This window comes from Orycteropus afer, unplaced genomic scaffold (assembly GCF_000298275.1).
Source record: "Orycteropus afer afer isolate SDZICR_OR568_19922 unplaced genomic scaffold, OryAfe1.0 scaffold00153, whole genome shotgun sequence".
NCBI classification, from domain to species: domain Eukaryota; kingdom Metazoa; phylum Chordata; class Mammalia; order Tubulidentata; family Orycteropodidae; genus Orycteropus; species Orycteropus afer.
Window position 1 is genome coordinate 6,352,863 of NW_006921740.1, and position 17,455 is coordinate 6,370,317.

A 17,455-nucleotide genomic window follows, 5' to 3' on the forward strand; every position below is an offset into this window, starting at 1 on the left:
CCCTGTGTCCATCTCTCCATGCACTCCTGCCCCCTGAGCTGTCTCCCTGTGCATAAACAGCCCTTCTTTCTCCCATGATTGTTCTCTCCAAGGGGTGTATCTACCTCAGGTAAATACTCAGCTCCTACGCCTGTCTTTTGTTTGGCTGGAAGCCACAGGTGTGGGTTCAATTCCAGACCTGAAGGGCAGCTAGGGGACACAGTCTCAGTGGTTCCACCAGGCTCTATCAGACCAGCAAACCCGGTCCCCCCACCTTTTTAAAAAATGATTTTGAGTTTCGTTCCACATTGTTCTCCCTCTCTAAGTAGATGATCTCTTAATGGATATTTTATAGAGGTAATTCAGCATGGACTATGTGTCGCACTGCAGTGATATTTAAGGTTTCTTTCAAGCTTAGAAGTCTAGGATTCTGTACATATCTCCCTAAATAAGGTAACAGCCCATAATGATAATACAGGTAAGCTGTCAGCAATGATAGCTACCAAATGGAACATAGAACTTGAGTTCTATATAGAACCGTCTTTATGAGTCTAAAATGAAAATATATCCTCTTTCCTGCCAATTAAGACTGTACTTGTGTCACTGACTGTTAATGTTTCAAAAAGAAACCAAATACATACACAGTTTTCTTTTGTAATTCCAGGGGTGTCATAAAACCAGTGGGCATCTTTCACATCTTGTGGGGTCAATTCTACTCGTTTGGTGGATTTGTCTACAATCTTAACAGGTTCATTTCCCATGTCAAAAGCAAGTGAATCAGCATCAAACTCAAAGGCAGCTTCATCCTTCAGTTCTTTTGAATGCAGGAATGTTCTTCCAACTCGTCCTAGAACAAGTCATACTGACATTATCATCACTCCTTTAAAGCTTTTGACTCTACACAGGTAATTTTTATGTTTGCCTCAAACAAGTTACTAAGACTAAATTACAGTATATGGAAATAAAACACGATGCTTACCTTTGCTTTTTTCCCCAAAGGCAAGGAAAGACAGTTCACTGTTGCAATGATCAAGTGTGTGACTAGTTGTGCACGGTGTTGGAAGTAGTGTTAGTGTTGGAAATCAAATTGTTTTCAGTAAAGTAAGGCTGGAAAGAGATACCAAGGAAAGGAGGCCAGACAACAGTTGCTGCATGGAGTCAACAACTTCACCACCCGTAATGGTCTGCACGGAAGAGGGTGTATTGGGGTAAATATTTCTACTGCTGACATTGGCTACGTGGGCAGCTATTGCATGCTTTCTTTTCTAGATTCCTCCAAGTAACTATGGTCTCAGTATTTCCAGCATTCTGACCTCTGAGTTTCCAAACAGGAGTCTTGCTTCTGAAGGGCCTGTATGTTCTCAAAACTGGCTAGCCATAGACAGTTGTATTTCAAGTTGCTCACAACAAAGTCTTTTAGCAGAGATCAACAACTGTTTTCCTATTAAAGATGCTTACCTACTACATAGCCATGCTTTTTCAAGAGATTAAGTTGATTTTGTTCTTGCTTAGTAAGATCTTCTTCCGCTCTGGATGCTTCTCTTTTAAGCCTCTTTTGCCTTTCAAACATTCTATAAGGAGTTGGATTGCAAATAGGAAATTTCAGAAGGTTTAATGTAGTACCTGAAAATACCAAACAATGTTTTTATAAACACCGTAGTGAAAAATGGAATGTGGGGCACCAATGTTTTTGAGGAGCTACACCATGTTGGGTACTGTGATTTAACTCACTTAACCTCCGTGACAGCCCTCTATAAAATTATTCCCCTTTTACAGATGGAGAAACAGGCTCAGAGATTGGCTGAGGATTTGAATCCAGAACCTGCAGATTTGATTTCTTTCCATTTTCACTATGCATAAAAGCATATTCCTGCATAATTCAACTAAAATTCAAGACAGAGAAAGAAAAAAGTTCCCCAAACTTTGTTTTTAAAGGAACAACGGAGGCAGTTAGTACTTAGGAATGAATAAACCAAAAAAAACACACAAAACCTGTTGCTTTCCAGTCCATTTTGACTCAGAGAGACCCTACTGCCAACTGTTAAATACTAACAGGTCACAGAAAGGCCTATTTTCTCATTACAGAAAATAATCCACAAAATTGACCTATCTTCCAGACATGAGTCACACATCACATTAGTGACTTTTTCAAATGTGAAATGTGTAAAGCACAGTGACCTAATGAATAAAGTCAAGATATGAGGAGTAGGACTGAAGAAGGGTGAAGCTTCAGAGTAAAAAGAAGCATGACTTTTCAGAGAAACATGGCAAGAAACTACATGGAAAATTCCAAGAGAGCAGGAAGTTTGCTTTGTTCCCTGGTGTATCTCCAAGTGCCTAGAACAGTGGCTGGCACATAGAAATGCCCCATAAATATTTCCATCCAAAAACTACAACAATACGTAAGATTCTCCAAGCACTTAGCTGACTCAGGAAAGGCTTCAATCACCCTCTGGTGAACAAGATGTACTAAATGCCCGTGGCCGCGACCAGACGTCTAACTTCTCAGAAACAGTAGGGGCGAGCCTCCTAAGACTCACCTGGCCAGGGGGAGATAGTGGCCCTGTCGATGGCCTCAGCGCCCTTGGCGATGCAGTAATCGGATTCCAGAAGTGTGTTGAAGAGAGTGGACTTGCCAGCGTTGGTGGCGCCCACCAGGTAGACATCGCCGCGGTAGCGCCAGGAGCGCTGAAGCGCGGAGATTAACTCTTCGACCCCATAGCCGGTCTTGGCGCTTATCAGCCGCACATCCCTGAGTACCCTGAAAGTCCGGGCTGATGGATTCGTATTCTCCTCCTCCTCCCCAGCCCCTTCGCCGCCGGGGTCTTGTGGCCCTCTGTGGCTCTGAGGCGGCAGGAGTCCGGCGCGGGCACAGTCATTCCACAGACGCTCCCGGAGCCGCTGCAGGTAGCCAGGAGCGTCCTGGGGTAGCAGGTCCACCTTGTTCCCCAGTACGATCAGTTGTTTGGGTCCTACCAGCGCGGGCAGGTCTGGCAGCAAGGTGTCCGGCAGGTCGAGCAAGTCTACCATGTAGAGCACCAGGGCGGGCCCCGGCCGTCGCAGCGCGACGCTCACTAGCTCCAGGTACTGCTCGCGAGTCACCTGCAGGCGCAGGGCGCGCCGGTGGTGCACCAATAGCCAGCAACGCTGGCACACGGTCCGCGCCAGCCCCCCGTCGGCCTGCGCCAAAGCGCTAAAGAACTTCTCGCTGGGCAGGTAGCCGGGCACGCCCGGGTCCTGGCAGTGCAGTTCTGCCCCGCAGCCTGAGCAGTTCACGCCGCTGGGCGGCACTGCCGGGTCTGGGTGCCCCAATACTGGGTTCACCCGGCGGCTGGCCCGTAGCTTCAGCTGTCGTCGCTCCTCCCGCTGCTGCTGCTTCTGTCGCTCCTCTTCCTCTTGCCGCTGCTGCAGCTGCTGCAGCTCCTCTTCGGGGGTCGGCGCGGGCTCCGGTTCCAGGATGTACTCGGGGAAGAGAAAACGTTCGTCCATTTTATCGCTTCCTCTGTAGTCCCCAGTCGCCGTCGAGCCATGCGAAAGCCCACATCCCAAGCCCGAGGGGTGCTGGAAAGAAGAGGCAGCTGCGCATCCCCTCTTGAGCAGCTGTTCCTGGTGACCATGGCGCGTTATCGCGGGAGCGAACGCCCGCAAGGAGTGCAGCCATCCGCGTGTTAAGCGTGCGGGCAGCATGAGCAACAGGCCCTTAGTTAAAAGGGCGGAGCCACGTGCGCACAGGCGTACTCAAAACCGAAGCACAAGGCAAACACCAGCCGAAAGCCCGTGGGTTCCTGGGCGCTGTCACTCTGGCTCCGCCTCCCGCTTCTAATCCCGTGAGATCTCGCGATTGGACGTCTTTGAGGCCTTTGAACCCGCTGGCATAGTGCCTAAGGCTTTTGACTGCTAATCAGAAGGCTGGAGATTCAAAGCCACCAGCCACTGCTTTGAAGGAAAGTTGGGCAATCTTTTTCTGCAGTGATACCACCTCGCAAACCCGAGGAGGGATCGTTATGAGTCAGATCTTACTCGACTGCAGTGGTTTTTTTTCTTTTTTTTTTTTTTTAAAGCTGCGGCAAACCCACCTGGAACCTAAATACTGACTTAGCCAGCACAAGAGGGTAGTAAGCCCTTTGACTTTGTTCACTTTCAGGCTCCTTCAACGTACCGCTGGTGGCACACCCTGCTCTTAATAAATAACATTTTAAAATTTGCGTGGTTTTTGGTCTTTGAAAGTGCAGAAAATAAAGCATTGAGTGTTGCGGAATCACATCTGCATAAAGTCTTACATTAATAAATTTTTTTAATGAAAAAATTTTATTGGCTTTTTCAGGAATCATTATCAGTGCAACAACACTAAAAATGCACACAAAAGTGCACCAGTTGAATCCGACTCTTGAGCCGAGCGGACATCGTGGGCGCTGCCCCACCACTCGGGCACTAGAGGCGTCGTTTTACAATTTGCGCGTGCGCAAATCTAACCCACGGCGTTCGTCTCTACCATTTCCGCAAACGCAGTTCTAGCAGCAAAGTCTCTGTGGGAGGCCTTTGGTGTAAAACGCATAGTATTCTGGGAACGCCGGAGACGGAAATCAGTCTTTCTCGCTCTCGGGTTGCTGGTGGTTGTTGCGTGCCTATCTTTGTAATTTCAAGAGTTGGGCGCTCGGAAATCGTTTGCCAATATGTACGACGCTGACGAGGGTAGGTGACTACTCAAATCTCACGCCACGGCAACCGAGTTAGGGAGGGGAATTTGGGGAGGGAGGGATTGAGATTTTGTGGCCGACCCCTGCCATCCGCACAAGTGCCCCCAGTGAGCCTCCAGGCCGAGAACCAAGCTGGGATTGCCACAGGTGCAGGTTGCAAGGAACATGGCGTTAAAGTTATTGGTCAAATGATTGTAGTTTTCTTTTCCCTCTATCACAATCCTGTTAATTGTGGTATGTATTGCAAAAGCATGCAGAACTGTAAGGCAGATGTTGTTTTTACGAGCCCTTGATTTTCGTTAGGGCCACGGTTAGTCTGTTTATCGACTAGTTTAATTTATCAGTGTCATCCTTGTGGCAGGCATCGTGCTAGGCTGTGGAAATACACTGGGGACACAGAGTTTAGTGGGGGCGGGGGGACGCGGATCTAGTTTGGTGTTCCTCCTGCTATGTTAAGTCTAAGCAAATGGTCTTAAAAGGTGCCTTTTAAACTTACTCTTCCCACAAAGTGACATAGTTCTCACGTGGTATACATTCTACTGAACAGGTCCCATATGTTGTTTTCTTTTCATATAAAGAATTTGCAGTCGTGTCTAGTGTATTTTCATGTTGTGTTTTGAAGCTCTCCCTTCTATTCCCCGCAGCTACGATTGCAAACTTCGTTCTCCTCCAGCTTCCTATTCTGTGGCCTCCCCTTTGGTTGTCATTCTCTCAATGGCTTCATGGAGAAAATAGAAACAAGAGCTTAATCTGCTGTAATGATTCTGTCTCCTTCATATCTTGGGTGTAGAAGTTTATTAGTATCTTTATGTTCCCTTTTCTTCTTAAGTCATATCTCAGAAGAAAATTTTAAAGTTTTGTTTTTGAGTAAATATAAACATGTTAAAGTGTCTGTTCTCATCCCTGTTCACCAACTGCCTGTATTACTCCAGAATTTCTTTTATGCATATTCAAGCAAATATAAATGAGATTCTGTGGAGCAGTTCTTCTCTGTTCCATAGGGACACCGTAAGTTGGAATTGACTCAACAGCAACAAGTTTTTGTTTTTCTCTCTTACTAGCATTCACAGTTTTTTGCATTTTTATCTTTTGCTTAATAACTTCAGTAGTTTTTTTTATTAGTATTATAGAAAGCTTCATTTTTTTTTCTCCTCATAGCTAATTAGTTTATATGAATGCACCATAACTTAATAGTCTGTTATTGATGGACATTGGTTATTTCCAGTGTTTTATATGTTGTTTTACTTTCATACAAGTATATCAGAAACCAAACTCACTGCCGTCGAGTAGGATCTGACTCATAGTGACCCCTCCTTGGGTTTCCAAAACGGTGTTACTATGGAAGCAGAGTGACCAGTCTTCCTTCTGAGGAGTGGGTGGTGGGTTTGAACCACTGGCGGCCTTCTGGTTAGCAGTCACATGCCTTAGGCACTACGCCACCAGAGTGTCTAGGATACATTCCTGGATATAGAGTATCATTTTGATAGATTGGGCTAAGTGACCACCATGGTGATTGCACTAATTCACATTCCTATTAGCAGTGTATAATAATAATGCTCATGGGAAAAGAATTAAAGTTATTGTATCCAGGAATGTGCTAGCACTGAGTTTATATTCCATGCTTGTCTGTGTCCTTTATAATCTACTGGATATCCTCTCATCAGTTTTCAGATACTACTTTCCTCTATGGTGTTAATGCCACTGCTTGTCTGTCAGTTTGTCATGCTGTGGTAGCTTGCATGTTGTTATGAGGCTGGAGACTATGCCATCAGTATTTCAGATGCTAGCAGGATCATCCCTGGTGGACTGGTTTCAGCAGAGCTTCCAGACTAAGACAGACTGGGAAGAGGATGGGGTGATCTACTTCAGAAAAACTTGGCCAGTAAAACCCTTATGAATAGTAGTGAAACACTGTCTGATATATTATTGGAAAACTTTATGAATATCCCTGACACATTGTCTGATAATCTGTCCTGGAAGAAGTGTAGCCAGAATTCTCCTTGGAAGTGAGAATGGTCAGACTTCCTGTCATCTACTTTGGTCATGTTGTCAGGAGGGAACATTCCCTGGAGAAGGATAGGATAGCATGCTTGGTAAAGTGGAGGGTGAGTGAAAAAGGGGAAGACCCTCCACGAGATGAAGTGACACAGTGGCTGCAATGAACGATGGGATAAAGTATAGCAAGGATTTTGAGAATGGTGCACGATGGGGCAGTGTTTCGTTCTGTTGTACATTGGGTCACTATGAGTTGGAGCTGACTCGACGGCATCTAACAACCACTGCTACTATCCTGCTGGCTTCTTTCTGAAATATTAGAAATCATTCACAAGAAAACCAGTTAAACCCTCTTTTCACTGATTTCCTCTTTTAGTTTTCAGTATTTTGTCTTTCTGCTTCCATTCACAGCCAAGTGTCTAAAAGGAGTAGGCTCTACATGTTTACAATGCAGTTCAGTTTTTACTCAACCCATTACAATCCGATTCTGCTCCCATCACTACATTAAAACAGTTGTAAATGTTATCAGTGACTTTTCAATTAATAAATGACATGAACGTTCTCTAAACCTTATCTTTTTTTTTTTTTAATTGTGATTTGGGTGAAAGTTTACAGAGCAAATTCACTTTCCATACAGTATTTCACATACTTTGTCTTATGACATTGACTGCAGTGTCCCACAGTGTAACAGCTCTCTTCCCACTTCCTCCTCATAGTTATCTCTTCCCTGTGTCTTTCCCTCCCATGTACTCCTGCCGCCCCAGGCTTTCTCCCTGTGCATACACATCCCTTCTATTCTCCCATGAGAGATCTCTCCAAGAAGTGTTATCTACCTATTATAAATGTTCAGCTCATATGCCTGCCTTTTGTTTTGGTGGAAGCCACAGGAGTGGGTTCAATTCCAGACCTGAAGTGCAGCTAGGGTCCAGAGTCTCAGGGGTTCCACCAGGCTCTATCAGACCAGCAGACTTTTTTTTTTTTTTTTTTTAATTATTTTGAGTTTTGTTCTACATTGTTCTCCCACTCTATCCAGGATCTCCTACAGAGATCCCCCTCTAGGTGGTTGACAGTGGTAGCCAGGTACCATCTAATTCTTCTGGTCTCATAGTCATAAAGGCTGAAGATCGCATGGTGTACCAGTTGCTTGGACTAATTGTTGCCATTTATCTTTGGTTTTCTTCATTCTTCTTGGCTCTGGACGAGGAGAGATGCATCGTTGCATCTTGATGGCTGCTTGCAGGCTTTTAAGATCCCAGTTGCTATTCGTCAAAGTAGGATGTGGAACAATGTTTTTATGTTGTATGTTAGGCCAATTGAGCTTGATGTCTCCTGTGACCGTGATTTAAACCTTATCTTGAACCCTCTCTTATTTGACATTGTTGATGACTTCCTCCTGGACACTTCCTCCTCCATTTTGCTATATCACTTTCACTTGGTTTTTCTTACCTCTTACCTGACTTTCCCTCACATTTTCTTCCACTGATATTCTCATTAGGTGATCTTATTCCTTTTCTAGAACATCAATTATCTCTTATCCATTTTCAGATACTACTTTCATCTATGATGTTAATGCTGTATATGGATGAATTCTGAATACATATTTCCAGCCCAAATTTCATGCTGCATATTTAACTGCCACTAGACAACTTTATTTGAATGTCTCTCAGGCTCTGTAAGCTCATCATCACCCATACTGAGCTTACTATTTTCTTCTACCCATATCCCTTCCAAAGCAGCCACCTCCTGTGTTCTCCATCTCGGTGAATGGATGGATTTCTCCATTCATTCCTCTCACTTACTTACTCTCCACCCTCCTCTTACTCAGAAGTGTGAGGATCGCTCTTGATTCCCCTCATTTGCTCTTACATCTACTCAATCACTGAACCCTGATTGATGTGTCACATTTGCTCATTTCTATGTCCTCTGCCATAGTTCTGGTTCAGGCCACCACCATCTCTTGCCTAGATTACTTCTCCAGGTTCCTAAGTGGTTTTCCTGCTTCTAGTCTTCTTGCCTCTTCAGTCCACTCTCCACACTGCACCATAATGAACTTTCTAAAATGAAAATTTGATCTAGCTACACCTTTGCTAAAATCTTGGAATAGTTCTTCAAAACTCTTTTGGTAAAATACCAAACTCTTCAACCACTTCCAGCTTCACACTCCCTGATTCAGTTACATTGTCCTTTTATTCCTCGAATATGCCTTATTATCTTTGATTGTAGAGTCTTTTTTTTTAAAAAAAAAATTATTGTGATTTGAGTGAAAGTTTACAGAGAAAATTCATTTTCCATACAATACATACACATTTCATACACGTTTTGTTTCATGACATTGATTGCAATTCCCCATAATGTAACAGCTCTCTTCCCATTTCCTCCCTGTATTTACCTCTTTCCTGTGTCCTTCTTTCCTATGCATGAATCTGCCCCCCTACGGTATTTCCCTGTGCAAATACTGCCCTTCTGTTCTACCATGATTGATCTTTCTAAGGAGTGTATCTACCTAGTGTAAATGTTCACTCTATATGCCTTTCCATTGTTTGGCTGGAAGCCATGGAGTGAGTTCAGTGATTATGTAGTCTTTTGAAAAACTTGTTTTTTTGCTATTGGAATACTTCCTTCTCCACCCCTGCCACCTCCACCCTCTCCTTTTGCCTCGTTTACTCCTGTTCATGCATCTAGTTGCAGCTCAGCTGAGGTTTTGGAAAGTCTTTCCTGACTTCATAGGAACTGGTAGGAGCATCCGTATCACCTTGTTCTTGTAATTTACTTAATCTCATTTCTATCTTTGAAACAGGTGATAATCTCCCTGATCGTGTTATCTCTAGTGCCTGGGACATGGTAGACACACTCAATAAATATTTGCTGAATAGATGAATGAGTAAATAAATCTCCTTTTTAATGACTTCATTTCCTTCACATGACACGTTACCTAATATTTTGACTTTTGTTGTCTTTTTTCTCTACATAAACTTTCCTTATTCTATCACCTGTTTGTTAATAATTCCTAAATACTTGTAATTTAGACCCCTTTATTTGAGCTTCATATTCTTATTTAATTGCATACTGGAAATATTTAAAGGGATATTTAAAGTATAAATCCCCAAGTATGCCTGAAACTGACCTCGTCATTTCCTCTCCCCCTTCTACCTTCCTACTTGCTTTTATATCCATTGCTGTCGAGCTGCTTCTGACTCAGAGCATGGGGTACAACTGCCCAAAAGGGTTTCCAAGGCTGTGAATCTTTACAGAAGCAGACTACTGCATATTTCTCCCCTGGAGTGCTGGTGGTTCAAACAGCCAACCTTTTGGTTAGCCACAGTGTGCTTAACCACTGCGCCACTAGGGCTACTTGCTTTTCCCATAGGTCAGTGTTATTATCTCTAATCTGTCATCAAAGCTAGAAACCTCTGTGCGAGCCATCTTAGATACAGTAGTTTTTCCTTCCTGTCACCTGTATGTCACGATTAGTTAATTCCAGTCCATTTGAGAAACATTTGGTAAAATTTCATTGGATAATGTATCAAATTTTGAATCCAAAACTTTTAAATTTTACAGATTATAGATCAGACTATAAAGTAAGCAAAAATAATAGCACATGTAATCTTTCACATGAGAAGATGGGAATAATCGTTAGAGGGCCAGTGCACAATGATTCTACAGATGACCTGTCCCAGTTACTATAGCTGCATGTTGTGGGTGTGCCATTGAGTCATTTTCTACTCAGTGACTCCATGAGAGAGAGTAGAATTGCCCTATAGAGGATTTTCTGGGCTGCAATCTTTACAGAAGCAGATTGCAAGCTCAGCGGAGTGGCTGGTGGATTTGAGTTGCCAACCTTCCAACCTTTTGGTTAGTAGCTGAGCACTTAACCACTGTGCAATCAGAGCTCCTTTATAGATGCATAACAATCCCAAAATTTAGCTGTTTGAAAAAAAAATCATTTTATTATGCTGGAATTTGGTCTGGAATTTGGACAAGGCATAGTAGGAATGGCTCGAGTATGGTCTGTGAGCTCTGTGGTTCAGCTGGGAATACTGGGTGTTTACTTGACAGCTGAGGCCTAGGTGATCTGGAGTGTTTACTTACAGCTTTATCACCTAGCCTTGGAGGACTGAAGGACTGGGATTGCTCACTGGAGTGGCTTCTCCATATGGTGGTTTGCGTTCCCTCACAGTGTAACAGCCTCAGAGTGGTAAGACTTACTACATGGCAGCTCATGGTTCCAGTAATAAGTGCTTCAGTAAACAGGGTGGATGGCGCATTGCTTTTTTTTTTATTTTTGAAACTTAGCTTCTGGAGTTATGCAGTGTCGCTTCAGTTACATTCTCTCACTTGATGGAACAATCATCAAAAGCCTACCCAGATTCAAGGGGAGACTATATAGACTCCCATCTCTTGATGGTAGGAGTGTCATGATTACATAGAAACAGGTGATAATCTGTTAGAAGAACATGTGGAATGGGAGATAAGGTTGTGGCCATCTGTCTTAGTTTCCTAGGGCTGCTATAACAAAACCTCAAAGTGGATGGCTTTAAAGAACAAATTAATTTTCTCACAGCTCTGGAGGCTGGAAGTTTGACTCAGGACATTGGCTATGTCATTTCATCCTGAGGACTTTGAGAAAAGCACTGTTCTGTGCCTCTCTCATAGATCTGATGGCTGCTAGCAATCCTTGGTGTTCCTTTGCAGCTTGTAGATGTATCTTTAATTGTGTCTTTTCTCTGTGTGTGAGTCCCTGTCTCTGTGTTTGTTCTCCCATTTTATAAAATATCACTCAGAAGAGGGAAGATTAGGAATAACTCTACTCTGGTTTGATTTAACTGATAATATCTTAGAAGAAAGACCCTATTTCCCCAAACATGATCACATTCGTGGGTACAGGGGTTAGGACTTCAGCATATCTTTTGGCCCACATGATTCAGTCCACAATACCATCTTTGGAAAGCACAGTCTCCCATACCTATACATGAGGAGCTATGGTGGCATAGTGCCTAAGGCATTTTTGACTGCTAACCCAGAAGGTTGGCAGTTCAAACCCCTAGCCACTCTGCAGAAGGAAGAGTGGGCAGTCTACTTCTGTAAAGATTTATCGTCTTGGAAACCCAGAGGGGATTGCTGTGATTTGGAATCAACTCAATGGCATTGGTTTAGGTTTTGGTTTTATACCTATATATGTTAGAAATGTTGCTGTCATAGATCTCCCCACCTTTGGACATTGCCCAGCTACTGGAACCTTTTTTTGGCTCTACCTCCACACCCCTACCTCTGGCTCTGAGGAGCTTATTGATCTGACGGTTTTGAGTTTACTCCCAATTACTATGGTCAGCTATAAATGAGAATTAAATGAACTTTCTGGACAAGCTGGGAAGTTTACCAATCCACACAGTTTAAATTGACCTTTTATAATAAAGCCTGTTTATAAGTCAGGAGAGTCTCTGTATGATATAAATATATTATTTCATTAATGTAATTGAAATTTTAGAAAAATAGAGTAAAAGGATTGCTTTTTATTTAGATAGATAGGTAATTACCATTGCAGATAGTAAATATGTTATTCCCATGATTAAATACTTAATGGTATTTTATTGCAGATGAAAACACATTTTTGTTTTTACAGATATGCAGTATGATGAGGATGATGATGAAATCACCCCAGATTTGTGGCAGGAAGCGTGCTGGATTGTAATCAGGTAACTTATTAGACCAAACTGAGTAAGCTTTGAAAGCACTGTAATTTGTAGGAGAGCTTTCTGATTATTCTGTTCCCCAAAATCAGGTCGTGTACACAAATATGCTACATAGGGACCTATTTCTCAACTTAATTATTTATATATTTTAACTTTTATTTCTAAAGTGTTTCAGACTTACAGAAAAATTACACATTCATGCATATCCTATACCTGGATTCCCTAAGTATTTACCTTTTACTACATTTTCTTTGTTTTTTTCTTTCTTTTCCCTGTGTTCATACTATTTTTTCCTGAAACATTTGAGAGAAATTTGCAGGCCTATGCCTTTACTCCTAAATACTCAGTATGTAGTTCCTAAAAACAAACATATTCTATAATGACAGTAAAATGATAAAAATCAGGAAATTAATACTTATCCAATACTATTATTTAATGTATAGACCTTACCTGCTTTTACCAGTTATGCCGTTAATGTTTACAGCAAGATAAATTTGTTTTTCTGATCCTGAATCCTATCTAGGTTCACATAGTGTATTTATTTGTCATGACTAAGTCTTTAGACTCCTTTACCTCTGGAATGATTCCTTTCTTTCATGACTGTGATAATTTTGAAGAATATAGGCTGACTACTTTGCAGAATGCCTCTCAGTTTGGTTTTGTCTGATGTGTCCTCGTAAGTAGATTTAGATGATCATTTTTGGCAGAAGTGATAATACTCTGTTCTCAGCACATTGTATCAAGAGGCAAATGATGCCTATTTGTTCTATTACTAATAGTATTAATTTTACCTCTTGATTTTCTTTTTTAATAATTTATATTATTTGTGCTATTGAGAATATACGTGGTGAAAACGTGCACCAAATTAAGTTTCTGTATTTCCAGTTCAGTGATAGTGATTACATTCTTTGAGCTGTGCAACTATTCTTATCCTCCTTTTCTGAGTTGATCTTCCTTTAGTAACATAAACTCACTGTCCCCTAAAGTTCCTGTCTGAGTTTTTGAGTTGCTGTTGTCAATTTGGTCCATTTAGGTAGATCTCAAAAAGAACATAATGTTCAAGACAAACGTTCTTCACTAGTTAAGCTAAGTTTTCTCTTTGTGAGTTATTTGGTTGTATTTCTACCCAAATTCCCATCCAATTCTAAATATAACTCAGTAAAACTCAGTAAGAAGCTTTAATATGGATAAGAAAAGTAACTTATGAGTAATAAAGTAATATCCTATTATATTAAGAGATAAAATGCTCACAATTCTTCTCTCTAATCACCAAACTGACAGTTGCTTTGATTGTAGAAAATTCCAAGATGAATCTCCTTGTTTTGACATCTCACTTTTGAAAGAACACATGCTTCTGTTGTTCTAGCAGTTGCATTTAGATATAATTGAATTATTCTTGGACAGTGTTTTGTTAAAAATATAATGAGTTTCTGGGATCTAAGTATGTTTCTTAATAAAAGGCGAAAAAAAACTTTGTATTGAGATATCAATATATTCTGTGATGTTTGGGTATTAAAAACCAAGAGGTATTTTACTAGGAAACAACAGGGTAAATGTTCTGTGGGGTATGTCTCTATTCTACATTCTTTAGGTAGAAAGAACATTTTTGTCTTAGGTGAAAAAGAATAGTTTTCAGCAGATGTGGTAGATTTTTCAGGAATGAGCAGTTACAGGATTTATCATTTGTTGAAAAGTAAATTATTTGATTTTTAAAAAATTTTAATTGACTCTTTATGGGTTCTCACTGTTGTGAGATGGAATTTTATTTTTCATTTTTTAATGTCACGTGACCTTTACCAATCAATGTGAATGTGATACTACTTAATATCATGAATAGCACCAGTAAGGTGGCCTCTGGCAAAACAATTTAATAGTAGATTATGACATACTTATATAGTTGAGGATCTTGAAGGTTAGCATTCTGCTGAAACATTGTTCTAGGGTTTTGCGTAAAGTAGCTTATGGTTCATTTTCCTTGTGTAATGAAAGTTGTCTATAGTTTTGAAAAGATTTTTCATTTAAAATTGCACATAAAAAACATTGTTATTTGTATTACAGATGGTACCAGCTCTATGTTTTTGACATACCAGTGACTGAGCCAGATGGTTATAAGAAATTTTTGTTGTCCCACAATCTCTGCTGAAAGAAATTGCCTGGCTGTTCTTTAGGCTGTACCTTATGCCTGTATGCTTGTGTGCTGTGTTCTTTATCACAGTGCCTTACTTCTAATACTGGTGGTCCTGGTTGATTGGATCATGCTGGGACCTTGAGCAAAGCCAATCTTTGGCCTGTCTGTGACCTATGAGGTGACCTGATGATACCAAAGTAGGAGCCTGGTGATTAGCTGGGCTATGCCATATTGTCAGAGAAAACTGAAGGGAGGAAAGAGTCAGTAGCTACTAAGAAGGGAGCAGAACCTCAGATCGACTCACAGATGTAGGGGTCACAAGGTGGATGAGTTCAGACAAGTGCTGGGGCAATTCCTGTTGTTAAGGAGTGATGTGATAATCCAGTCCTTAGGGTTTTGTTAGATCTCAGAGCTCTTCTGGTCTCTGTGAAACAGCTGTTCTTGGATGGAGGTAGGGAGTGATCCATTGAGATTGCCCTTGTACTTATGTCCACTTGCATCTTTAGTATATTTCCTTTGCCTGTCCTTCACCTGTGTGTCTGTTCCTTGTAAACAATAAAGTCTTGTTCCTTTAGATTGTCCATCCTTCTTTAGGGCTTCACTATGTGATGTCTGTGTACTCCTGTATCTGTATGCTGTATACTGTGTACTCCTGTATGCAGGAGTATCTGTATCTGTATACTCCTGGCTCTACTCTTTTATCCATGCTCCATTTTTTATCCCTGGTCATTTTCTGAGCATTTTCACTTACTTGATTTGCTCTCATTTTACCTTTAATAGGTTCAAAATAGAACTAATGATTTTTTAAAATTGATATTCTCACACATAACCTGTTTTAGTCATTGTCATAACCATTTTTCTCTCTTGTTCAGGTTGTTGCTATTGTTGTTCGTTACTGTTGAGTTGGTTCTGACTCATAGCAACCCTACGTATAACAGAATGAAACACTGCCCAGTCCTGTGCCATCCTTGGAGTCATTGCTGTGTTTGAACTCATTGTTGGAGCCACTGTGTCAATCTGTCTTGTTGAAACTCTTCCTCTTTTTTGGTGATCCTGTACTTTACCAAGCACGATGTCTTTCTTTAGGCACTGTTCCTTCCTGATAACATGTTCCAAGTATGTGACATGAAGTACTACCATTCTCACTTCTGAGGAGCATTCTGGTGGTACTTCTTCCAAGGGAGACTTACTCATTTTTCTTGCAGTCCGTGGTATATTTGTTATTCTTTGCCTGTACCATGATTCAAAGGCCTCAATTTGTCTTTGGTCTTCCTTATTCATTGTACAGCTTTTGCATGCTTATACAGTGATTGAAAATACCATGGTTTGGGTCAGGTGCCCCTTAGTTGTCCTTTAAGTGACATCTTTGCTTTTTAACACTTTGAAGAGGGCTTTTTTTTTAAAAGCATCAAGGTATTTTCCTTTTTTGTGATTTGGGTGAAAATTTACAGAGCAAATTCACTTCCCATACAGCAGTTCACATATACTTTGTCTCGTGACATTGACCACAATTCACCACAATGCAACAGCTCCCCTTCCTCTACCTCCCGACAGTCATCTCTTCCCTGTGCCCATCCCACCATGCACCCCTGCCCCCTGAGCTGTCTCCCTGTGCATAAACAGGCCTTCTTCCATGATTTTTCTAAAGAAGTCTTTTGCAATAGATTTGCTTGATGCAATATGGTTTTTCATATATTGACTGCTGCTTCCACGGGTGTTGATTGTAGACCAAAGTAAAGTGAAATCTTTGACAACTTCAATCTTATCTCTCCTTATCATGATGTTGCTTATCGGTCTGTTTGCAAGGATTTTTGTTTTATGTTGAGGTATAATCCATACTGAAAGTCATCTGTAAGTGCTTAAAAGTCTTACTCACTTTCAGCAAGTAGATTGTGTCATCTGCATATCGCACGTTGTTAATAAATCTTCCTCCAGTCCTGATGTCATAATCATGATTATGCCATGATTATTTTTTTAGTTGTATGATCTCAATTTTATTTTATTATTTTTTTAAATGCATTTTATTGAAATATAATTTATGTACAATAAAATACACAAAACTAAAGTGACATGGGTCAATGCATGTTTTTCTTTTTTGCAGTGTTCCTTTCCCTTCCCTCCTACCCCTGACAACCAACATAGAAAGTTTCCCTCCATATATAAACCTTTCCTTGATCCTCCACAACAAACTAATGCTGTATTTGTCCTTCTGTGATTGACTTATATCACTGAGCATAATGTCCTCCAAGTTCATCCATATTATGTGGTGTTTTGCAGACTCTACATTAATGTATTCTTTATTGCTGCATAGCATTCCATTATGTGTATATACCATAGTTTGGTCATCCACTCTTTTGCTATAAATCTTAGAGGTAAGTCTCTTGCCAGATATGTAATTACTGGCAAATATGAATTTGTTGCTGTTATTTTTGTTGTGTGCTTTTTTGTGGTATCGATTTCTTTGTTCCATATAATTTTCTATGCTGAGCTCGTTTTGTTTATGAATCATGTCGTCACTTCCTTCATTGCTATTTTAGTATTTGCTGAATAATTTATGCCAGTCCTCTTTTTTGATGTGAAGGTTTATCATTTTTCCTTGAGGTTACCCTGTGATTTATAGTTTTCTTTGGAAGTTTAGAACAGTCTGTTTTATCTTGTAGTTGTCTTGACTTTCCTACCATCTAGAAGTTCTGTAATGACACAGATTTTTGTCCTTCTGTTTGGTTTGTAGTTGTCCTCATTTGTCAATTGGTGTCTCTGCTTCCCTGTTTACAATCTTGTAGGGTTATTGCTTGAACAATTTCTCTTAGAAAGATCAGCACGAGGCTGGTCCCCATGAGGCAGAGGTCAAAGATGTCCCAAATGTCCAAACTACCATGCCACTCCATCATTTCAGACATTAACCCCTCTCCCTCCTCCGAGTAATTTCCCCAGTCTTAGGGTTCTGAATTTCGCTGTAACGCCTC

At 41.0% G+C, this 17,455-nt stretch overlaps 2 protein-coding genes across 2 annotated transcripts in view; one reads left to right on the plus strand and one right to left on the minus strand.

Annotated features, from left to right (window-relative positions):
* NOA1 (nitric oxide associated 1) overlaps positions 1-3,666 on the minus strand; it is a 10,212-nt gene extending 6,546 nt beyond the window's left edge. Inside the window, exons 1-3 of the mRNA XM_007946225.2 lie at positions 2,520-3,666; positions 1,438-1,602; positions 621-826 (exon numbers count right to left, since the gene is read on the minus strand). Of these exons, the coding sequence (XP_007944416.2) occupies positions 621-826; positions 1,438-1,602; positions 2,520-3,666 (1,518 nt within the window). The remainder of the gene's footprint in view (positions 1-620; positions 827-1,437; positions 1,603-2,519) is intronic.
* A 986-nt stretch (positions 3,667-4,652) lies between these two features.
* POLR2B (RNA polymerase II subunit B) overlaps positions 4,653-17,455 on the plus strand; it is a 103,914-nt gene continuing 91,111 nt past the window's right edge. The window contains exons 1-2 of the mRNA XM_007946228.2: positions 4,653-4,671; positions 12,292-12,364. Of these exons, the coding sequence (XP_007944419.1) occupies positions 4,653-4,671; positions 12,292-12,364 (92 nt within the window). The remainder of the gene's footprint in view (positions 4,672-12,291; positions 12,365-17,455) is intronic.